General features: G+C 45.4%; 1 protein-coding gene and 1 long non-coding RNA gene across 7 annotated transcripts in view; both read right to left on the reverse strand.

The window, feature by feature from the left end:
• LOC309610702 overlaps positions 1-24,584 on the reverse strand; it is a 111,759-nt gene that overhangs the window by 2,215 nt on the left and 84,960 nt on the right. The gene's annotated exons all lie outside the window — the stretch shown is intronic.
• Positions 1,518-23,905, reverse strand: RILPL2 (Rab interacting lysosomal protein like 2). Of its 6 annotated transcripts, XR_014234137.1 has the most exons (5): positions 23,503-23,902; positions 16,157-16,308; positions 10,167-10,280; positions 6,139-6,329; positions 1,518-2,013 (listed from the first exon to the last, which is right to left on the reverse strand). XR_014234137.1 is itself a non-coding variant. In XM_082353891.1 (4 exons), exons 1-4 carry the CDS (start codon positions 23,821-23,823, stop codon positions 1,983-1,985), a joined length of 618 nt encoding a protein of 205 aa, XP_082210017.1. In that variant the 5' UTR covers positions 23,824-23,900; the 3' UTR covers positions 1,518-1,982. The 6 variants fall into 6 exon arrangements, 5 of the variants coding, with proteins under 5 accessions (XP_082210017.1, XP_082210014.1, XP_082210015.1 ...); XM_082353891.1 differs by lacking the exon at positions 6,139-6,329 and having other exon boundaries at positions 23,503-23,900; XM_082353888.1 differs by lacking the exons at positions 1,518-2,013; positions 6,139-6,329 and adding an exon at positions 7,491-8,010 and having other exon boundaries at positions 23,503-23,905.

Below are 24,584 nucleotides of genomic sequence, written 5' to 3' on the forward strand. Positions count from 1 at the left end.
GGTTTTCTATTATTCACTGTTTACAAGTGCCCAGGACTGATAGATACTGCCTCTAAGCCTGCTCCTTCTGGGGCTGGGTTTGGAGTTGGAAGCCTGCAGTGTGGGAGTGGCCGTGTCTCTGCTGTCTGTGGTCACACTGGGCCCGGCTCCAAGGACTTAGCTTCTGGCACTCCAATGGCCACACCCCAGCGTCTGCGGTTCTGAAGTCAGGATGCTCGGGTTCGTTTCCCAAGTCAGCTCTCACCTCCAAGGTGCAGAAATCCTCCTCCCTCCCCGCTGTTAAGAGGGCAGCGGCCAGTCAGGGTTGCAGCGTTACACGGGGTTACAGGAATCAGGAGCCCCCGATCTAAAGACGCTGTTGAGATGGCATTCTGGACCAGACACTTGAACGTTGCCGACTTCTCTTGGGAGGCAGAGTGGTTTTGGCCTTGGCACCTGGGTTCAAGTCCCACTTTTATCACTGTCCAGCTGGGGCCTTAGACAAGCCCCTTAGCCCCACTGTGCCAGCACTTGCTTGGGTGAACCACGGGAATAATAATAACGCCCATCCCATGGGGATAAGGTGAGGCAACATATATAGGTGTGTGCAAGGCATACAGTAAATTGCACTCATTAATATTTGCACTTTTTGGAGAATCAGGGTACGTAGAGCATCACAGATAAGAACTGAGGCCTTAGAATCAAGCCTGTGTTTGCATCCTGGGCAGTAACTTCCCAGCTACATGACCTCGTGTAAAGTACTTAAACCTCTTTGAGTCTTGGTTTCCAAATCTGTAAACTGGACGATTAGTATTAGTCCCCATCTCCTCAGATGTTATAGGAATAAATGAGATAATCCAGGCAGCAGGGAAACACGTTCAGTAAGCCAGTGTTATTCACTAAGAAGACAGGCTCATAGGGTGAGTTCAGCAGGCTCATTAGTTTCTTTGCAAAGTATAGTCTCCTGCTATCTACAGACTGTATTTCATTGATTCCTAAATGCACTTTTTTTTTTTCACATTTTAACATCGCTGAAATCAGGATGAGTCTTAAAATCAATAGCATCTTAATGTTATAATTTGTAGCATTTTTCCTGTCATAGCAACACACAAAATAATGGTGCCTCACTTAGATTCAATGAGATGTATGTGCACCATATATATGTATGTAGGTATACATACGTTATATATGTATATATACGTGTGTGTGTGTGTGTGTATTTGGCTCTTGAACAATGCAGGGAGTTATGGACACCCACCCTCTCCACAGTCGAAAAATCCGCATACGGCTTATAGTCAGCCCTCCATATTCGAGTTTCCTCCGTATACGCAGATTCAACCAACTGCAGGTCGTGCAGTACTACAGTGTTTACTACTGAAAAAAGATCGGTGCGTGAGTGGACCTTCACAGTTCAAACTGCGTTATTCAAGGGTCAACTGTATACAGTTCACAGATTTGGAAACCAAGACTCCAAAAAGCTGAAGTAACTTACACAAGGTCACGTAACTCTAAGAGGCCACTCTAAAACACAGAAAGTGTAAAAGTCATTTTACTTTAATAAAAAAATCATGTAAAGAAAGTCACGTTAGCAAAATCAAATAGTCACTAAATATCAGTGAAGTCATCGCTGCCAAGTCCATACCAGATTTTCCTGCATCCTCTTCTCCCCACCCCAATTTGGGCTGGTGTATTTCGCAGCTACGCAGTCGTTTGTGAGCCCTGAGAAGCAGAAAGCACATCCGCACGCTGGGGGCCTCTTGGGGGGTTGAAGTGGGGCTGCAGGTGGCCCCGTTTCGCTTTCCTTCTGCTTTCTCGATTTCTTTGTGCCGCTTCACTCACCCTGGCCCAGCCGTCAGGGTTGTTCAGTTCTGCAGCCGGTGAGGCACCCGTTCCTCCTCAGACGGTTTTGAGGGGAAACAAAGGAGCAAGTGCAGTGGGTACGCGCTGGCACTGAGAGATGATTTTTGAAGTCGTCTTCTGAGAACTGAGCCATGGCCTCAGATCTATGTCTGCTTCCCTGACCGGAAAGAGAACCTGGGTGGAGAGAGAGAGGGGTGGGTCAGAGGGAACAGAGCGAGTTCTGAAGCGGGAGGTGCAGAACCTCCTGCAAAATCTGTAAGCAGCTCTTGCAGGCCATTTCCTTGGGGCTCATTATGGGACAGGCACTGTTCCAGGGCTTTCCATCTACTAGCTCATTTCAAACTCATAACAACATGAGGAGGTGAGTACAATCAATACCCCCATTTTATAAATGAGCAAACTGAAGTTATGGGAGGTTAAGTAACAGGCCCAAGGTCACACAGCATATCTTGGAACCACTGGGACTTGGGCCCAGAGCCCACATAACTACTGTGCTAGACTGACAGATGGAGTCTGGAACCTTTTTTTTTTTTTTAATTTCTAATTTTAAGTGGTTTTTATTGTAGAGGAAGTGATAACTTCTCAATGGTACCTACAATTATAAAATAGATATTTGCAATGAAGAAAGAGTAACATGCAAGTTCTTGGATATAACAGATAAAACATATAAAGATATCCCCTGAGGCATGAGTAACAAACTTTCAGTCCCCCTCATGCAAAGTTTTGAAAAGGAAGAATGACATCTGGGGGCTTCCCTGGTGGTGCAGTGGATAAGAATCTGCCCGCCAACGCAGGGGACACAGGTTCTACCCCTGGTCTGGGAAGATCCCACATGCTGGGGAGCAACTAAGCCCGTGTGCCACAACTACTGAGCCTGCACTCTAGAGTCCGCGAGCCACAACTACTGAAGCCCGTGCGCCTACAGGCTGTGCTCCGCAACAAGAGAAGCCACCGCAATGAAAAGCCCGCACACCGCAATGAAGAGTAGCCCCCGCTCGCCGCAACTAGAGAAAAGCCAGCACAGCAACAAAGACCCAACACAGCCAAAAATAAATAAATTAATTAATTTAAAAAAAAAAAGGAATGACATCTGGGGTTGATCAAAGTACAGTGACACAAAGTACAGTGTCAATGCTATTTCCAGTTGTAGGAAAGATGCAAAGATGGCTGGTGGGCTGAAAAGTCAGTGATGGGGATACGGGCTCTTGCTTCCAGTCAAAGACAAACCTCTTGAGCACCGCTAGCAGCTCTGCCAGCAACAGCAGGGACGAGCCCTTGACTCACGTGCGGATACAGGCGCTAGGGCTCAGCCGCCCTCCCCCTGAGCCTGCGCATACCCCGCCAACCCCACTTCCCTGTCTCAGGAAACGTCATCTTCCCCCACCCAGTCATTCAAGCCAGCAACCGGGAGTTGTTCTCAACTCCCCTCCCCTCAGCCCACCTGCTATACTTTAGTCATCATGCCCCAGATATGTTCTCATCCCACCACCTCTCATCTCCTCCACTGCCACCCGCAGGACAAGCCACCATGAGGAGCATAACAGCCTCCCCTCCCCCCACAGTCCACTCATGCGGCAGCCAGAATGACCGCGTCACTGTGCAGAGCTAAGTCACTCCTCAGCTTAAACCCTGCATGGCTCCCCACTGTCCTCAGGACAAAGACAAAAATCCTTCTCATCATGACTTACTTCTTCGGAGAGTCGTTCATTCATTCATTCACTCATTCATTCCATTAGCTCGATAATCTTGTCTGATCATGAAACTGTGGCCTCACACTCTTTAAACCTGTGTCCTCAGGCTGGCTGACAAACACTGTATTTTTGCCGCATCAGCCTCAAACTCCAATTAAGTAACCCAAAGAACTCCCCTAGAAGAGGCAGAAAGAAACCAGTAGCTTATGGGGACTTCCCTGGTGGCTCAGTGGTTGGTTAAGAATCTGCCTTCTGATGCAGGGGACACGGGTTCGATCCCTGGTCAGGGAACTAAGATCCCACATGCTGCGGGGCAACTAAGCCCACGTGTGTCGCAACTACTGAGCACACGGGCCACAGCCAGAGAGAAGCCCGTGAGCCTCAGCAGAGGATCTCGCGTGCCGCAAAAAGATTCCGAATACCGCAACTAAGACCGACACAGCCAAAAATAAAATAAATAAATAAACATTTTTTTAAAAAAAAGAGAAACCAGTAGCTTATGGGTCTGGAAGCCTTGTTTACAGTGAGATCCTCAGCCAATGAATGTCCCAAATAAACACCTTCAGATCAGACACCTGCTGTAGGGTGGAGATGCTCTTTCATTCATTATCTTACCTCAGGAGACCCTTTCTTGGGGAAGAAACATTCCCACTGGCCCTACTTTGTCCCCTCAACCCTTCTTCACAAAGCAGCCAGAGTGAGCTTTTTATAGGTGAATATGGACATGTCACTCCCCAGCTTAAAACCTTCCAAGGTCTTTCCAAAGCACTTAGAATGAAACCCAAAGTCATCACCGGGATCCACTTGGCCCCGAATGACCCGCTCCCTCCCCTTCTCCAGCCTCACCTCCCTTCTCTTTGCTGCTCCAGCCACCATAATCTCTGTTGCACAAGCTCTCTCCAGCCTCTGGCCTTTACACCTGCTGTTCCCTCTGCCAGGAAGTCAGGGAAAACTCAGGTCATTATGGCCTTCCAGGGCTCAGCTTGAATGTTGCCTTTTCATAGAAGTGTTCCAGGACTCCCCAAATCTAAAGTAGCTCCCTATCGGGAACTTCCTGGTGGTCCAGTGGTTAGGACTCTGCGCTTTCACTGCCCAGGGCTCGCATTTGATCCCTGTTTGGGGAACTAAGATCCCATAAGTCGTGTGGCGCGGCCAAAAATAACTTAAAAAAAAAAGCAGCTCCTGATCAACCTCTCTCTCAGCACCCTATTTAATGGTCTTCAGCACAGGTAGGGCCATCTGCAACTGTCCCGTTAGTACATTTCCTGACCGGTTCACTCTCTGCCTCCCCTATTGGAATGTAAGCACCATGAGGGCAGGGACTCCATCTTGCTCACTGTATCCCCAGCACCTAGATCAGTGCCTGGCACATGGTAGGCTCTCAATAAGTATTTGTTGGAAGAGTAAGTAAATGTGGTTTCAGGTGGTCTTGTCTGATAAAGCTGTTTCATGCAGCCATTCAAGAAAGCCTGGTAATACTTAACTGAACTAAGTAGACATGCACTCTGTGGGCTATTTGCCCCCGCAGAAGCATCCCCTCCCTTCTCCAGCCTGCTCTCTGCTCCAGGAGGCTGAGCTCTGTGGGGGATCTCAACAAGCTCCCTTGTCCTCTAGCTTCCGGCTGGGCTCAGCCAATGGGAAGCACCTGCACGCGCAGGGAGGGTGGGAGGAGAGAGAGGTGCGGGCATTCACTCCCGGCTGTGTCCCTGCCAGGTTTTGTTTCACTAGCTACTGTGTGTTCCTCTTCTGAAGGCCACATGCCTTTCTGACTCTCCCCCTTCCCTCACAGCTCCCTCCCCTCGCCCCTCTGTTGCCCGCCCCAGGATGCTTCTCCATCCCATATCTCTGCTCCCACATCTGTAAAATGTCCCTTCTTTAAATCTTTTCAGTCACTCCTTTTGCGTGAGCCTTTGTTTCTTTTTTTTTTTTTGAGCCTTTGTTTCTTGATAAGCAAGAACCCAGGATGATAGGCCCCATGGCCCTGCAATATCACTCCTGGGTATATATCCCTGGGAAATTCACACCCAGGTCCGTGAGAGGACATGAATAAGCATGGAGATATTCACTGCAGCACTGTCCACAGTGGGGGAGGCAACCTGCGATCCCATCGCTGGGGTCAGAAACAAGTTGGATGTCTACACTGCTATATGGACAGCTCTTAAAAACTGCTTAATGGGGACTTCCCTGGTGGCGCAGTGGTTAAGAATCTGCCTGCCAATGCAGGGGACACAGGTTCGAGACCTGGTCCAGGAAGATCCCACATGCCGCGGAGCAACTAAGCCCATGTGCCACAACTACTCAGCCTGTGATCTAGAACCTGCGAGCCACAACTACTGAGCCCACGTGCTGCAACTACTGAAGCCCGGGCTCCTACAGCCCATGCTGCCCAACAAGAGAAGCCACTGCAATGAGAAGCCCGCGTACCACAACGAAGAGGAGACCCCGCTCACCACAACTAGAGAAAGCCCGCGCGCAGCAACGAAGACGCAACGCAGCCAATAAATAAATAAATAAATATAAATAAATAAATAAATAAATTTAAAAAAAAACAAGCTGCTTAATGTCCATCAGCAGATGAATGGATAAATCGAATGTGGTCTATACATACCATGGACTATCACTGGGCCTTAAGGATGAAAGAAATTCTGACACATGGTGCAACATGGATGCACCTGAAGACATTATGCTAATCACATAAGCCAGTCATGAAAGGACAAATACTGCATGTCTCCACTTCTATGAGGTCCCCAGGGTAGTCAGATGCATAGAGACCGAAAGTAGAGTGGTGGGTGCCAGGGGCTGGAGGAGGGGAACGGAAGAGTTAATGGTTAATGGGGACAGGGTTTCGGGACAGGATGACGAAACAGTTCTGGAAATGGATAGTGGTGGTGGATGCACAGGATCTTCATGCATTTAATGTGACTGAATTGTACACTTACAAGTGATTAAAATGGGGGCTTCCCTGGTGGCGCAGTGGTTGAGAATCCGCCTGCCAATGCAGGGGACACGGGTTCAAGCCCTGGTCTGGGAAGATCCCACATGCCGCGGAGCAACTAGGCCCGTGAGCCACAACTACTGAGCCTGTGCGTCTGGAGCCTGTGCTCCGCAACAAGAGAGACCACGATAGTGAGAGGCCCGCGCACCGCCATGAAGAGTGGCCCCCGCTTGCCGCAACTAGAGAAAGCCCTCGCACAGAAACGAAGACCCAACACAGCCATAAATAAATAAATTAAAAAAAAAAAAAAAAGCAACAGTCTAAAAAAAAAAAGTGATTAAAATGGTCTCACAGATAGAGAAAACAATCCTATGGTGACCAAAGGGGAAGTGGCGGGGAGGGATAAATTAAATTAGGTGTTTGGGATTAACAGATACAAACTACTGTATATAAAATAGATAAACAAGGACCTACTGTACAGCACAGGGAACTATATTCAATATCTTTTAATAACCTATAATGGAAAAGAATCTGAAAAAGAATATATATATATGTATAACTGAATTGCTGTGCTGTATACCTGAAACTAATACAATATTATAAATCAACTGTACTTCAATTTTTTTTTTAATTTTTTAATTATTATTATTATTATTTTTGGCTGCGCCCCATGGCATACAGGATCTTAGTTCCCTGACCAGGGATCGAACCCACAGCCCCTGCATTGGAAGCGTGGAGTCTTAACCACTGGACCACCGGGGAAGTCCAACTATACCTCAATTTTTTAAAAAATAATTAAAATGGTAAATTTTATGTTAGGTATGATTAAAATAAAAAACACTAAAAAAAAAAAAAAAAGATCATTCAAGCTCAGTTCTCAAAGTCCAAAGCATCTGACCATATATCGGCTAAAGCTATGCTGTCCAATACAGCGGCCACTAGCTACACGTGCCTTTTGAGCCCTTGAAACATAACGAGTCTTTTTTTTTTTTTAAAGTATTTGTTTATTTATTTATTTTTGGCTGTGTTGGGTCTTCGTTTCAGTGCGAGGGCTTTCTCCAGTTGTGGCAAGCGGGGGCCACTCTTCATCGCGGTGCGCGGGCCTCTCACTATCGTGGCCTCTCTTGTTGCGGAGCACAGGCTCAAGACGCGCAGGCTCAGTAATTGTGGCTCACGGGCCTAGTCACTCTGCGGCATGTGGGATCTTCCCAGACCAGGGCTCGAACCCGTGTCCCCTGCATTGGCAGGCAGATTCTCAACCACTGCGCCACCAGGGAAGCCCCGAGTCTTTTTTTTTAAAAATTAATTAATTAATTATATTTATTTTTGGCTGCGTTGGGTCTTCATTGCTGCCCACGGGCTTCCTCTAGTTGCGGTGAGCGGGGCCTACTCTTCGTTGCGGTGCACAGGCTTCTCATTGCAGTGGCTTCTCTTGTTGCAGAGCACGGGCTCTAGGGCGTGCGGGCTTCAGTAGTTGTGGCGCATGGGCTTAGTTGCTCTGCGGCATGTGGGATCTTCCCAGACCAGGGCTCGAACCCGTGCCCCCTGCATTGGCAGGCAGATTCTCAACCTCTGCACCACCAGAGAAGCCCCATAACAAGTCTTAACTGAAATGTGCTGTCAGTGTAAAGTACACATCAGATTTCAAGGGCTTACTATTTAAAAAGAAGAGTGTAAAATATCTCATTAATAATGTTTTATAGTGATCACACGTTGAAATGATAATATTTTGGATGTGTTGGGTTAGTAAAATATATTATTAAAATTTAAAAAAGAGTGCCTGAGGGACTTCCCTGGCATTCCAGTGGTTAGGACTCCACGCTTCCACTGCAAGGGGCACGGGTTCCATCCCTGGTCGGGGAACTAAGATCCCTCATGCCACGGTGCAGCCAAACAAATTTTTAAATACATATTTTTTTTTCTAAAAAAAAAGAGTGCCTGATAAAAAAGAAAACAACAGTGTTTAGTGAAGGAAAAAAAACAATACTAGGAAACAGAATGAAGTGTTAAACAAAATATCAGTTACTATAGAAAATACATCCACAAAAGACAATATACAGTTTTTAGAACACGGTACATAAATACCCATATGAGACTGGCTGAGGGGGAGGCGAGCTGGGAAGCAGAATGGGAATGGGGGATGGGGATAAAGAGGGAACAAATAAAACCAAGAAGAAAGGGGTCTTACGCTCACAATGAGGTGCATTGTGCCATGAGCTGAGACTCACTAACGCAACCTTATGTTCCTGAGATCCAAAAAAAGAAAAAGAAAAAAAAATTTTCTCCTCTCTCTTGAAACGAAGGCATCTTAATTAAACCTGCCCTGGAAGGTAACTCAGAATCTCTGATCCCTCAAAATTATTTCCCTGTGAAATTGGAGTCCGCGAAGTCCTTGCAAAATAGGTCACTGCAGCACCCCCAGCGTGAGCACCACACCTGGTGCACAATATAGACTCAGTGAGGGTTTGTTGACTGACTAATGACCGAATGAATGGAAGAAAATGAGGTCCCCTCAGCCCTCCCGGAGAGGCAGGAATAATGGAGCTAGAGTCAGATGGCAGCCTAGGACCTGATGCAGCCTGCGATGGTGGGTCATTTGGATCGTACAGTCTTTGTTTTTAATCTTAAATTATTTGCCAGCATTTGGAAATCAGATTCCATGAATAAATCCGGCTTCTCGGCTTCACTCAAGAAGCAGAAGGTCTGGTAACATGTTATTCCTAGGCCAGACAGAACTGAGGGGCAACTGTCCCCTACCCCACCCCACAGCCCCATCACGCATCCACATTAAGTGCTCGGCCCCCATAGGCTTTCTAGTTTGAGATCCCTGATCGAGGCTGTTTCTCACTTTCGATCCAAAAGACCAGGAGCTGATAAACTGTCACCAGGCCAGACATTCTCAAAGCAACCAAGGCAAACCAGCTGGTTGCTTCAGCATGGGGTGGAGGAAAGGTGTGCCTAATTGTACTGACATCTGTAGACAGAAAAGGCACATCTCAAGGTGTGGTCCAAGGGCTCCCCACATCAGAACTGTCTGGGAATTTAGTAAAAATCCAGATTTCTGGGCCTCATCCTAGAACCAATGACTTGATATATGAGAATCTGAATTTTAACTAGTGTCCCACACTCTATGGTTTGAGGCACAGCAACCAAAGAAACAAGGGATTAACAATGGTGCATGAACACGAGGGGAGTATTCAAAGGACACTGCATTATGGGTCCCAGCATTGGGAGACCCAGGGTCCTCCAAAGTTGGTGATGAACTAGCCCCCTTAAACCCCAATAATTATTGTTTCTGTGTTTTTCTTGTGGTTGTAATATTATTATTATTTGGTTATTGTTATTATATCATAGGGAGGCAGTAGAGTGTAGAATCTGGACTTCCTTGGGTTCAAATCCTGACTTCACTATTTACTATCTGTGTGACCTTGGGTACGTGACTTTACTTCTTGGTATTTACTTCCCCAACTGTAAGTTGGGGATTATAATAGTTCCTACCTCATAGGGTCACTGTGAAGAGTCAATGAATTAATATATGTTAAGTGCTTACACTACTGCCTGGCAGATATGATAATACACCAGCAATGAGTTTTCATATCAGCTGCAAGACCACCACCAGGAGAGCAGGACCTCCCCCTCTCACCCCCACTCCTTCCTTTAGTGATTATTTAGTGGCAACAGGGGGCAGCCAGGTGACTTACAGCTTCCTTATGATTGTCTTCTCCTCCTTGTTACTGCTAGCATTGCTGGCCCTGGTAACCAGAGCATCTTTTTCTCTTCTTCCTCCTGGGCCTTCTCTTGCTGGGATCAGGCCACTAGGAAAAAGGAGACAAATATTTGGGTTGTTTTATTGAAGATCTCTTATCTGTGCAGCTCTGAAAGTGAAGGTTCTTAATAATTATTATTATATTAATAATATTATCATTGAAAGTGCTACAGTTAGACATTTTGACTCAGATGATTAGAATCTTCCTTCCACCTTTCCACTGTTGACACCTCTTCTTTCTTTCCCTTGGCTAATTCCATTGGCTGGTACTTTAAGCTTCTCCAGTTGCTAGAAATATAACCATGTATAAATCCTCTAACTTAACCCTTGATTTCCTAATTAGTAAAATAAGGATAATGAAAGTACCTAATTCCTAGGATTGAGGGATTAAGCGAGATAATAAATGGAATTCATTCATTCGTTCAACAAATATTATTAAGCTACATATTGTACCAATGTATATAGATATAGCAATTAACAAAATAGATAAAATATCTTCTCTCATGCAATTTATATCCCATTGGGGAAGAAAACAGTCAAGACACAAATAAATAAGTAAAATTTAAAAATATATAGTAAGTCAGATGGTGATAAGACCTAGATTGATATTGATCAATAGGATATTTAGGTCAGGTGACCCAAAGAGGGCTAGAGTATTTCCCTGGATTTGATGTACAGAACTTGGAAGAAGGCTATTCTCTCTTACTTGCTGATTGCCAGCAGCCATGCTTCCTAAGATTCAGAGAAGGACTGTCTTTAATACAAGATAATAAGGCCAAAAAAGGGAAGCAAAGAGGAAAGAAAGAGGCACACAGTCCCTGATTCCAACCCTGAGGCCTTAGTTGCAGTTTTTTCTTTATTTCTGAGACCAATTCCAGGATCCTTCCCAGCTATGTGAGCCAATAAAACTCCCTTTTGTGCTTAAGCTAGTTTGAATTGGATCTCTGTCACCTGCAATCGAAAGAAGCCTGACCACAGTGAAGCATTTCAAAGTCTGACCCAGGGACTTCCTTGGTGGTCCAGTGGTTAAGAATCCGCCTGCCAATGCAGGGGACACAGGTTCGAGTCCTGGTCCGGGAAGATCCCACATGCTGTGGAGCAACTAAGCCCGTGCACCACAACTACTGAGCCTGCGCTCTGGAGCCCGCGAGCCACAACTACTGAGCCCCCATGCCACAATTACTGAAGCTCACGCGCCTGGAGCCCATGAACAATGAGAACAAGAGAAGCCACCGCAATGCGAAGCCTGCGCATTGCAATGAAGAGTAGCCCCTGCTCGCCGCAACTAGAGAAAGCCCGCGTGCAGCAACAAAGACCCAATGCAGACATAATTAATTAATTAATTAATTAATTAATTATAAAAAATATTTAAAAATTAAAAAATAATCTGCCTTCCAATGCAGGGGATGCAGGTTCGATCCCTGGTCAGGGAACTAAGATCCCACATGTTGTGGGGCAACTAAGCCAAGGCGCCACAACTAGAGAGCCCACGTGCTGCAACTAAGACATGATGCAGCCAAATAAATAAATAAATAAATAAATATTTTTAAAAAAAATGTCTGACCCAGTAAGCTCATTAGATCCACTTAGGTATTTTGTTGTGGTACCTACTGGTAAATTTATGTCCATGCTACAGGCATCAATTTTCCCCTTACTATAGACTGAATTCATATGTTGAAGCCCTAACCCTTAATGTTATGGTATTTGAAGATGGGACCTTTGGAAGACACTTAGGTTTACATGAGGTCATGAGGGTGGGCCCTCATGATGGGATTAGTGCCCTTGCAAGAAGAGACACCAGATGGCTTGCTCTCTCTCTCATTCTCCCCACCATTTGAGGACACAGCAAGAAGGCAGCTGTCTACAAGCCAGGAAGAGCCAGAACCAACCATACTGGCACCTTGATCTTGGACTTCTAGCCTCCAGAACTGTGAGAAAAAAAATTTCTATTGTTTAAGCCACCCAGTCTCTGGTGTTTTGTTATGGCAGCTGGAGCTGACTGAGATGCCCCTTTAGGTATGAACGTCAGAGAGTAGAATTTACCCCTCTCTCTCTTTCTTTGCAAAGAGTGGGCTCTTATTACTTAATATTGTTATTTCTATTTTTATTATATATATTAATTATAATAATATTCATATGAGAATCATCTAAAAATTACCTTTTCCCACTATCTACCATTACCTAACACCCTAAAACTTAGTGATTTAAAACTATGATGATTTATGACTTTTCATGATAGCTCTATTTTTTTTTTTAATTTCTTTTTTTCTGTCTTTATTTTTTTATTTTTTTTTATTTTTAAATTATTTATGGCTGTGTTGGGTCTTCATTTCTGTGCGAGGGCTTTCTCTAGTTGTGGCAAGTGGGGGCCACTCTTCATCGCGGTGCACAGGCCTTTCACAGTCGTGGCCTCTCTTGTTGCGGAGCACAGGCTCCAGATGCGCAGGCTCAGTAGTTGTGGCTCACGGGCCTAGTTGCTCCGCGGCATGTGGGATCTTCCCAGACCAGGGCTCGAACCCGTGTCTCCTGCATTAGCAGGCAGATTCTCAACCACTGCGCCACCAGGGAAGCCCAGCTCTATTTCTTATGGTTGATTTGGTGGTTCTCCTGATGGTCTAGTTTGGGGTTCTCAACTGGCTGCATTCAGTTGGTGGATCAGCTGGGGGCTGGATGCAGCTGGGGCTGTCATATGGGACACCTTCATTCTTCTTCATGTGACCTCTCCATGTGACTACCTTGAGCTTCCTCATAGCATGGTGGTCTCAAGGCAGCAATCTGAGAGCACAAACATGGAAGCTGCTAGGCCTTTTAGAGCCTTAACCTAGGAAGCCAAACAGCATCACTTCTACCACATTCGATTGGTCAGAGCAAGTCATAGGGCCGTCCAGATTCAAGAGGACGGAAAATAGACTCTACCTCTACTCCAATGAGAGGAATGGAAAAGTCTCATCGCAAAAGGAATGCAGGGGGACTTCCTTGGTGGTGCAGTGGTTAAGAATCCGCCTGCCAATGCAGGGAACACGGGTTCGAGCCCTGGTCCGGGAAGATCCCACATGCCATGGAGCGACTAAGCCTGTGCACCACAACTACTGAGCCAGCGCTCTAGAGCCCGTGCACCACAGCTGCTGAGCCCGTGTGCCGCAACTACTGAAGCCCACGCGCCTAGAGCTGGTGCTCCTCAACAAGAGAAGCCACCGCAATGAGAAGCCCGCACACCGCAATGAAGAGTAGCCCCCGCTCGCTGCAACTAGAGAAAGCCCGCACGCAGCAACGAAGACCCAATGCAGCCAAAAATAAAATGAATTAATTAATTAATTTAAAAAAAAAAAAGGAATGCAGGATGGGAAAAACTGTTGTGACCATCTTTGGAAACAGTCGACCATATCTGCTTTCAGTTAAAACTATCATTAGTATGAGCTTGGGCCTCCAAATTGATGCAGTTGCTAAGAGAACACCTCAGTTGACATGCTGGTTTCTCCAGAATATATAACACAGGAGACTAAGCAGAATCCTGCTGTCTGTCTGTTGGCCTGTACCAGATGGGAAGTGCACATCTGTTGCTCTCTGGGAATTCAAAACTGGAACTAACGTGTGTTGCTTTATTCACTAGCAAGCTGCTCATGGCATGGGCAGTCTAGCAGTTCCTCTTTTTAACTAACCGTGTCTGGAGTACTTATTAAATGAGATGAAGACAGGTCTTTCCATTAACATCGTTCCAACCTCAGCAGAAGGAAGACAATTAAATTCCTGTTGGCAGAACTCAGCTCTTTTGGATTTAGCTTCCTAGGACATTTTTACTTTGATGCTCTCTTAATGATGCCATATTGAATGAATTTAAAGAATAATATCATTGGGGCTTTGTTTTGTTTTGAATTAGAGTATTTCCTTACTTCCAAACTTTCCAAGTCCGAATGTGGCATGATAATTAAAAGCTCAGGCTCTAATGTCAGGCTGTCTGACCTCACGTCTCAAGGTTGCCACCACCAGCCCTGGGACTTCAAGCAGGTACTTGACCTCTCGGACCCTTAGATCCTCTTGGGGATAACATTACCCTAACTCATAGGCTTGCTGTGAACACTAATTGAAATGATGCTCGGGATACACTTAGCACATGGTAAGCATTGATAAATATTAGTTGGCACTACGTTTTGTTTGTTTTGTTTTTTATTTTTTGGCGGCACCCTGAGGCATGTGGGATCTTAGTTCCCCCACCAGGGATCAAACCTGCAGCCCCTGCATTGGGAGCTCGAAGTCTTAACCACTGGACCACCAGGGAAGTCCTAGCACCATGTTTTTATTCTCTTGATCTTTCCTTCTCCTGCCTCTAAGGAAACCTGCTTTGTTTAACTCAGTGTTTCCCAGAATTATTCAACCACAGAGCTCCTTTTTGCCACTCTGTGTGGCTTGTGGGAACTCAGTTCCCCGACCAGGGATTGAACCTGGGCCACAGCAGTGAAAGAGCCGAATCCTAACCACTGGACCACCAGGGAACTCCCTAGAGCTCCCTTTTTGAAGAAATACCTACATAAAGTAAAATATTTTGGGAAACATGGTGCAGAAGGATAAAGCAAAGTCCAAACCTATGTCAGCAGCTTCCTTATTTTCTCTCTTGCTTGTCCTACGGTTCCTCCTCTACCCAGTATTATTGTGATCTTTTTTAACTTTTAAATTTTATACAATTTCAAACTTAGAGAAAAGGTGTAATACTCGTACAGAAACTTCCCATGTATCTACCCAGATCCCTCAAATGCTTATCCGTGTATCTATCTACCTACCCATCCATCCATCCATCCACCGATCCACCTACCCATCCACCCATGCAACCATCTTCTCCCTGAACCACTTGAGAGTAAACGGGAGACATCTTACCCCCTCACTCCTAAATGCTTAAGTGTCTTTCCAAAGAACAAGGACATTCTCTCACATAACCAACTCGTTCAGTTATCAAAATCACCACATTGATCTTTTAAAATAGTAAATCAGACTGTGTCATTCCCTTAAGACTTCCCAAAATCTTCTCATTACACTTACAATAAAACTAGAGCTCCTGGGCTTCCCTGGTGGCACAGTGGTTAAGAATCTGCCTGCCAATGCAAGGGACATAGGTTTGAGCCCTGGCCCGGGAAGATCCCATATGCCGCAGAGCAACTAAGCCCGTGCGCCACAACTACTGAGCCTGAGCTCTAGAGCCTGCAAGCCACAACTACTGAAGCCTGCGCGCCTAGAGCCCGTGCTCCGCAACAAGAGAAGCCACAACAATGAGAAGCCCGCACACTGCAACGAAGAGTATCTCCCGCTCACTGCAAGTAGAGAAAGCTCACGCACAGCAACGAAGACCCAACACAGCCAAAAATAAATAAATAAATAAATTTATTTTAAAAAAACACCAAAAACTAGAGCTCCTTCTTGTGGCCAAAAAGGCCACCCCTTGGTCTCTTCTGGACCATCCTTTACCTCACATTCCAAGTTCCACCATGGTGGGTCTCTTAAATTGGCCAAATGGGTTCCTACCTCAGGGCCCTTGCACTTCTTGTTCTACTTTTGCGCAACCAAATCTTTACATGGTTGGCTGCTTCTTGTCACTCACCTCAGGGGGGTCTTCCCTGACCACCCAGTCTAAAGCAGGGCCCCCCCAGCACTCTGCTCTCTGTCATGTCACCTTGATCTACATTCTCTTCAGCATTCATCACCATTAGCCTGTGTGTTCATTGCAGGCTTCCTGGCTGATTGCCTGTCTTCCCCCTAGACTAGCACGGACTTTCTCTTTTGTTCCTGCTCTACCCCCAGTGCCAGGAATAGTGTCTGGCATATAGTGGGTCTTCAATAAGTAGATTGGATGAATATAAGAACAGATATGTAATATATCAAGGAATTCTAGGCAGTGTCTTGCTCTGTGGTGTAGGAGCCCCAGGCAGCACAGCCCACCTCTTATAGCACTGCAGCTCTTCCTGCACCACCAGCAGCTGCGACTTGAGTTTGTTGCGCTCCTGCAGCACGTCTCTCAGCTCCTGTAGCGTAAAGCGTGGTCGGTTGGGATCTGTCAGGTCAACCACCATTTTGTCTGGTCCCAGGTTCACCTGTAAGAAAAGACATCACTTATACAGTTTCCCTCATGAGGATGGACTGTCCATCCCAGAAAGGAAAGTTCTCTTGTTCTGTTACTACTCCCAGGGACCCGATGAGATGAGACGTTGCCTGTTGGAAGTGTTTGGTTGATGGTAAAGAGGCAAGAATTCTGAGTACCATTCTCCAAGAAAGGAGCCAGGGCTCCTTGGAGAATAGCTGAGTCCAGGGCTGGAACAGGGAAAGTCCAAGTTGAGTCTGGAACATTCCATTGTGTAAGGGATGGAGACAGATCAAAAGGACACAGTTTGAAGGCACTCCTACTGGCCAAACTGAACGACTTGAGTATCCACGTGAATAGTAACAGGAATGGATAATAACCCATCAAATAAAAACAGGATTCAGGAATCCATACTTAAAATTTTTAATTTAGGGAATTCCCTGGTGGTCCAGTGGTTAGGACTCCAAGCTTCCACTGCAGGGGGCATGGGTTCAATCCCTGGTCGGGGAACTAAGATCCCACATGCTGAGCGGCGTGGTCAAAAAAATAAAATAAATAAAAATTTAAATTTAAATTAATTAACTAATTAATGGGGATGTAATGGCTAATCTTATGTGTCAACTTGACTGGGCTAAGGGATGCCCAGATAGCTGGTTAACCCATTATTTCTGGGTGTGTCTGTGAAGGTGTTTCTGGACGAGATTAGCATTTGACTTGGTGAGCTGAGTACAGCAGAGGCTCCTCCCCAGTGCGGGTGGGCATCATCCAATCCACTGAGGGCCTGAATAGAACAAAAAGGTGGAGAGAGGGTGAATTCACTCCCTGCCTGAGCGGGGCATCCTTCTTCTCCTGCCCTTGGACAGTGCACATCAACGTTCCTGGTTCTTGGGCTTTTGGACCTAGACCAGGACTTATACCATCAGCCCCCTGACACAAGGCGTCTGACTTGGACTGAATTACACCACCGGCTTTCCTTATTCTACAGCTTGCAGGCAGCAGATTGTGGGCCTTCTCGGCCTCCATAACCACGTGAGCCGACTCCTATAATAAATATTCTCATCTGTGTCTATATCTACATCTGTATCTCCTATTGTTCTATTTCTCTGGAGAACTCGGACTAATACCGGAGAGGAGGAGGGGGATCTGTACTTTACAGAAGAATGCCAATTAATAAGTGTAGAAGATGACAGAGTTAGAAAATCATCATTTTGCAACCAATGCAGTAATAATTGATTCAGGCAAGACTAATGAATGGACCTAAAACTTTTGGGTGAAAGTTTGTTGGGGAACAGGATATTTCACAGTTTCAAAGTACTTTCCCATAGGCTACTTATGCATTACAAAGGGAATAAAGACACCCTTACAGTGCAGAAATCTTGCAGACACCACCTTAACCAAGTGATAGAAGTTACCATCACCAATAACGACAAACTGAATCAGGTGCCTGCTGATACGAGGCACCGAGAAGGACACAGCATCGCTTAAGTGGTATCCCTGCTAAACATGTATAACTTGAGTCTAAGCATGAGGAGACATCAGAACAAGCCCAAGTTGAAGGACATTCTACAGACTAACTGATATACAATCTTCAAAAATGTCAAGGTCATGAAAGACAAGGAAAAGCTGAGGAATTGTTCCAGACTAAAGCTGACTAAAGAGATACGTCCTAAAGGTACCGTATAACCCTGCATTGGATCTTGCATCAGAAAAAAAAAAATGCGATAAAGGACATTATTATGAATTTTGAATAGGGATGGCATATTAGATCTTAGTATTCTACCAAATTTTCCCCCTGAATTCGATCATTTATTGTGGTTATGTAACAATATGTCTTAGGAGATAAACACTGAAGTATTTAGTACTTAGGGTGAAAGATCCTAATCTTTTACTAATTCTGCAGCTAACATAATGTCTGAAGATTTTGAGTAAATAAATAATATATAGACGTAAATATTTGTTAAATATGAGTACATATGTGTATATATACATGTATGTATATGTGTGTATATAATACTTCAGTGTGTATCTCTTAAGACATACTATACACACACACAAACACATATATACATACACCTGAATATAACACCTGAATTGAGGTGAAAGGTGTACAAGTGGACATTGTACTTATCTTGCAACTCTTCCATAGGTTTGACATTTTTTCAAACTAAAGTTAAAATAAAGCAAATATTTGAAAACAACCTAAATGTCCATTAGCAGAAGTCTAGTTAAACAAAGGCACAACCACACTCTGGAATATTCTACAGGTGATAAAGAGAATAAGCCACACTATAAAGAGAAATGCAATAGTGACCACATTCCTCCTCTCGGATTGACAAACATCAGCGTGTTTGAAAACACACTGTTTTGTAAAAGCTGTGGGGAAACCAGTACCTTCACTGATTGCAGAGGGAGCCAATCTCTTTAACCCATTTGGAGTGCAACTTGACAATACTTATTAAACCGTCCAATGTGGGGGACTTCCCTGGTGGTGCAGTGGTTGAGAATCCGCCTGCCAATGCAGGGGACACGGGTTCGAGCCCTGGTCCGGGAAGATCCCACGTGCTGCGGAGCAACTAAGCCCGTGCGCCACAACTACTGAGCCTGTGCTCTAGAGCCCGCAAGCTGCAACTGCTGAAGCCCACACACCTAGAGCCCATGCTCTGCAACAGGAGAAGCCACCGCAATGAGAAGCCCGCGCACCACAACGAAGAGTAGCCCCTACTCGCCGCAACTAGAGAAAGCCCGCACGCAGCAACGAAGACCCAATGCAGTCATAAATTAATTAATTAATTAAAAAAAAAAACCAAAAAAACTTACAGTGTGGCTTTCCTTTGACCCAGTGAATCCACTTCCCCTAGATACTCAGGGGGCCAACTGCTATAGGTCAGAGTAATTCACTGTTGCATGAGGTTGGAGCAAACAACTGGAAAATGAAGGTCTTTTTTTTTGTTTGTTTTAGACACTATTTTATTTATTTTATTTATTTATGGCTGTGTTGGGTCTTCGTTTCTGTGCGAGGGCTTTCTCTAGTTGTGGCAAGTGGGGGCCACTCTTCATCGCGGTGCGCGGGGCCTCTCATTATCGCAGCCTCTCTTGTTGCGGAGCACAGGCTCCAGACGCGCAGGCTCAGTAATTGTGGCTCACGGGCCTAGTTGCTCCGTGGCATGTGGGATCTTCCCAGACCAGAGTTCGAACCCGTGTCCCCTGCATTGGCAGGCAGATTCTCAACCACTGCGCCACCAGGGAAGCCCATGGAAAATGAAGGTCTTTTGATAGGAAACTGGTTAAAGCAGAGATTCTGAACCTTTTTTTTTTGTGCCGTGGACCCTTACGGCAGCCTGGTAAGGCCCACATGGATTCCATCGCAAAATACTGATTTTAAATGTATAAAAGGCATAGGATTCCAAGAAAACCAACTAAGATAACACACTCATCAAAGTCTTCTAAAAATAAATTTGTGATTCCTAGACCTGCTTCTTTATTAAATAACACAACGTAGCCACAGGTCTAATAAGATACAGAAGGAAAATAAAGTTTGGAGATCTGTACTACACTGTAATGGGATATGAAAACATCTGTGATTTCCATTGGTGATTGTCACAGGTACTGCTAATATTACTGTGGTTTGTTGTCTATAGTCATAATTGAAGAAAGTGTTATATTTCAGATGGAGGTTGGTGAAAATAAAAATACAATTTCTTCTCATGCAAGTTCATAGATTTTGCGGATTAGAATCATGATCCTCTTGGGGGGTTCCAAAAACTCCAAGTTAAGAACCCTCACGTTGAGCAATTGATAATACTGTACAATGGAAGTTTTCAAAAGCCATTAAAAGATGAGGACGCTCTTTATGTTCTGATTTAGTACAACTTTCATGCCATGTTAAGTGAAAATAAGCAAGAGGCAGAACGGGGTATGTATTATAATACCATTTGTGTGAATAACGGAAATATATATTCATATCTGCTTGTGTTTGCATAAAGTATCTCTGGATACTTTAAGAAACTGATCATTTAAATTTTTTCCAGGGAGGGGAAGTGGTGGCTAGGGGTGGAGAGAGATGGGGAGGGAGCTTTTCCAAGGCAAACACTTTTGTAACACTTGAATTTTGAACTTAAATTTTTAAAAAAGAAAGGAAACAAACTATTCTCATACCCATTGTGATGGCTACTGTAATCAAACAAACAAAACAGAAAGTAAGTGTTGGCAAGGATGTGGAAAAATTGGAACTCTTGTGCATTTCTGGTAGGAATGTAAAATGGTGTGGTCACTATGAAAAACTGAATGGCAGATCCTTTAAAAATTAAAAATAGAATTATCATGTGATACAGCAATTCCACTTTTGGGTATATACCCAAAAGTCTTGAAAGCAGGGACATAAAGAGAGATTTATAGATCCACGTTCATAGCAACATTATTCACACAAGTCAAGAGGTGGAAGCAACCCAAGTGTCCATCAACAGATGGATAAACAAACTGTGGTGGATCCACACAATGGAATATTATTCAGCCTTAGAAAGGAAGGAAATTCTGACACACGCCACAACATGGAAGAACCTTGAGGACATTAAGTGAAATAAGCCAGTGGCAAAAGGACAAAGATTATCCGATTCTACTTATATGAAGTACCTAGAATAGGTAAATCCATATAGGCAGAAAGTAGAACAGTAGTTACCAGAGGCTTGAGGGAGAGGGGGAATTTGGAGTTAGTGTTTAGTGGGTACAGAGTTTCAGTTTCGCAAGACAGGAGTTCTGGAGAGGATGGTGGTGATGGTTGCATAATAATGGCTGTGAAAGTACTTAATGCCACTGAACTCTGCACTTAAAAAGATGGTAAATTTTATGTCTACCACAACTAAAAATGGTAACTACAAAAACAAGAAAGAAAGAAAGAAAAAAAAAAACACTAGGGCATATTTTTATAAACTGTCTAGTGACACTAAATATTCATTTTCTCTGCCTTTTGCCCCACCCCTGTTCTTAAGACTACAGTTTGGGAGGAAAATGTGCCAGCTCATCTGCTGGCTGACGAAGCTTGTCCGCTATGCCCCAGACAGGAAATGACCCGGCCACCATGCAGACCACACTGTTCATGGTCCGTGATGGGGCTTTCTCCATATCCTTGTGCCTGGAGTTGGAGGTGACAGGAAAAGAGCACAGAATGTGAGCTGAGGGATCTTAGGCAAGTCATTTAACTGCCCTTGAATCTCAAAAGTCAGGCTACTAATCATGACACTCAACCATCTCATATGACGGATACTAAAGAAGAACCTTATCTACAAATATAATTGTCACCGTGAGCAATGAGTAGGTGAAATAAAAGAGTACCAAGGAAGCTACCAGAAACCTTCACTCTTCCCTATGAGTTTCAGCCACCCAGTTCCTGCTGTCATTTCACGGCATACTTCTCAGTTTGTAATCCTGTGGTCTAGTTTTGGAGGTCTGTGTGTCTTGCCTCTCCCACTAGATGAGAAGCTCCGTGAAGGCAGGGACCTTGTCTAATTTAGCGCCATAGCTCCAGAGCCCACACAGTGCAGTCACTCATCAAATGTTACTACAAGAAAGGTCATAGGTCTGTATTTTAGTACAGTGTGGTTAAGACGAGCATCTCTGAGCTCAAATCCTGCCTCCACCTCTTACTTGTTGTTAAGTCCTCAGGCAAATTACTTAACTGTTCTATGCCTCCATTTCTGTAAAATGGGAATAATAATAGTATGAGGATTAAATGAGATAATCCCCTTGGGGCAGTTTTTTTTTTTTTTTTAACTGTAGCTGGAGATTCACTAGTGAGTCATGATATTAATTCAGTGAGTTGCAAAATAATTTAAAAATTCATAAAAATAGAATAGGAAAGTATGACTGTACATCATGTTTAGTAAGGGAGAGTTAGGGTAAATTGTTGAAACTTTTGTTTCATCAATACTGGATATCAATGTAAAATGTAATTTTGTAAAATAGGGGTACAACATATATACAGAAAAATGCACTAATCTTGAGTTTATAGCTTGACGATTTTTACCATATGTGTACACCCATGTAACCACACCTGGATTAATTCTCTATAAATTTCCCTCCTGCTCCCTCCCATCCCATCCCAGGGCTACCATCAACCTGTCTTCTATAAGTAAAGATTATTTTGCCTGTTCTTGAATTCCACATGCAGGACGCTCTCTTTTGTACCTGGCTTCTGTCTCTCAATGTAGTATCTGTAGGATTCATCCATACAGTTGTGTGTATCACTACTCTGCTCTTTTTCATTGTTGTGTAGTATTCCATCATATGAACATACCACAATTTAAAAAATTGATTCCTCTTTTCCATTTGGATTGTTTCCAGTTTGGCACAATTATGAATAAAGCTGCTTTAAATATTCTTTTTTTAAAAAGAATTAATTAACTAATTAATTTTTGGCTGAGTTGGGTCTTTGTTGCTGTGTGCGGGCTTTCTCTAGTTGCGGTGAGTGGAGGCTACTCTTCGTTGTGGTGCGCGGGCTTCTCATTGCAGTGTCTTCTCTTGTTGCGGAGCACGGGCTCTAGGCGTGCGGGCTTCAGTAGTTGTGGCTCGCGGGCTCAGTAGTTGTGGCTCACAGGCTCTAGAGCACAGGCTCAGTAGTTGTGGCGCACGGGCTTAGTTGCTCCGCGGCATGTGGGAATCTTCCCGGACCAGGGCTCAAACCCGTGTCCCCTGTATTGGCATGCAGATTCTTAATCACTGCACCACCAGGGAAGCCCTGAATATTCTTATATGTATCTTTTTGTGGTCATAAGTACTAATTTCTCTTTGGTTAAAAAAGTATTTCTTACTCTAGGTCAAAGATTCTCAAAGTGTGAAACCTGGACCAAGAGAATCAGCATCATCTTGGAACTTGTGAGAAATGCGGATTCTCAGGTCCCATTGCAGACCTACTGAGTCAGAAACTCTGCAGCTGGCGCCGGGCAATCTGTGTTTTAACGAACACTCAAGGTGATTTTGATGGCTGCTAAAGCTTGAGAACCACTGCTCAAGGTCCTGGTCAAAAATGCTGGAAGCCGTTGCTTTAGAACACACTCGGCACAGGGTCCAGCACCAAGCAAGTGCTCGATTAATGTTAACCATCTTAACGCTTCTAATCTGAGGACTGCATACTCGTAGTGATTTGTTTTGAGGGGTTTGGATGTTCAAGAGAAGAAAGCGTCCCCCCCTGCCAGTGGCCGCTCCCCGCACTCACCTCCCTGCCGGCCGCCGAGCCCTCTCTCCGCAGCCCCTCCACCTCCTTCCGGAGGTTGTCCCGCTCCATTCTTAGCTCCTCCACCGTCAGGCTGCCCTCATTCACCAGCGTCTCCAGCATCTCCAGGACGCGGACGATCTTGAACTGCAGCTGTGTCACCCGGGGGTCGCTGCCCAGGGCCATCAGCTCGCGGCCCATCACATAGGAGATGTCATATACGTCCTCGGCGGTCAGCTGGAAGGGGCTCTTGCCCAGGGCCCCCTCGGGCCCAGCCTCGTCCCCCTCCTCCTCTTCCTCCTCTCGCAAAGGGGGCTCCTCCATGGCCACCCAGACCTCTGCAGCCTCCGGAGCTGCTTTCTCGGAGTCTCCGAACGTCCAGCTTCCTCGCGGCACAGAAAACTTTCCGCGGGGTAAAGGACCCAGCCTGTTCAGGGCGGGGCAGGAGCAGCCAATCAGCGCAGCCGATGGGTGGGCCCGGAGAGGGGCTGTAGGAGGAGGCCACGCAGGGCAGCTCGCAGGCCAGGACTCCGGGTGCACCGTCCCAGCGGAGGCCCGTGCGGGAGTGCGGGCTCCAGGATGTGATTTGAGGCACGAAAGGACAAGGGAAAGGGAGGGCCGCCGAGAAGAGGAACAGAGAGGTTAAGGGGTGACAGTGATCGCTCCCAGCCCGAGAGCTGTTGCAGACAGGGGGAGGGGCAGCGACCCCAGCTCCGCCCTTGGTGACAGCCACGGCAGAAGCCGGGTTTCCACGGAGACAAGGGCGGAGTTTCCACCGCATTCTGAGAAGGAGGCTAAAAAGCACACAACTCTTCCCTTTCTGCACTCAGGTCTTCCAGCCATAGAATTTGCATGGTACGGGGAGGCAGATCCGGTCTCTGAGAATATTTTCTGAAGCCTGCGGCAAAGTAGAAAACAGCAGTTGGTGGCAGCGCGCGGGAGTCCAGAAGTCTGTGTTGCGCAGAGCTTCCAGGCCTATTGTCACCGGGACCGGCGGCATCTGACCCTCAGTTAAATGGAGATTCCCTGCGCTATGCACCTGGCTCTCTCCTGGGTTCCTCCACTTGACCAGCGTGTGGCCTTCG

The sequence above is a fragment of the Balaenoptera borealis genome (assembly GCF_965194805.1).
Source record: "Balaenoptera borealis genome assembly, chromosome: 14".
NCBI classification, from domain to species: Eukaryota; Metazoa; Chordata; class Mammalia; order Artiodactyla; family Balaenopteridae; genus Balaenoptera; species Balaenoptera borealis.

Coding starts and splice junctions, on each gene's coding strand:
- RILPL2 (XM_082353888.1), bottom strand. CDS start 23,823: ATGGAGGAGCCCCCTTTGCGAGAGGAGGAAGAGGAGGAGGGGGACGAG. Junction 16,309..23,502: donor GCTCGGCGGCCGGCAGGGAG/GTGAGTGCGGGG, acceptor CTTTTCTTACAG/GTGAACCTGGGACCAGACAA. Junction 10,281..16,156: donor GAGCTGCAGTGCTATAAGAG/GTGGGCTGTGCT, acceptor CCTTTTTCCTAG/TGGCCTGATCCCAGCAAGAG.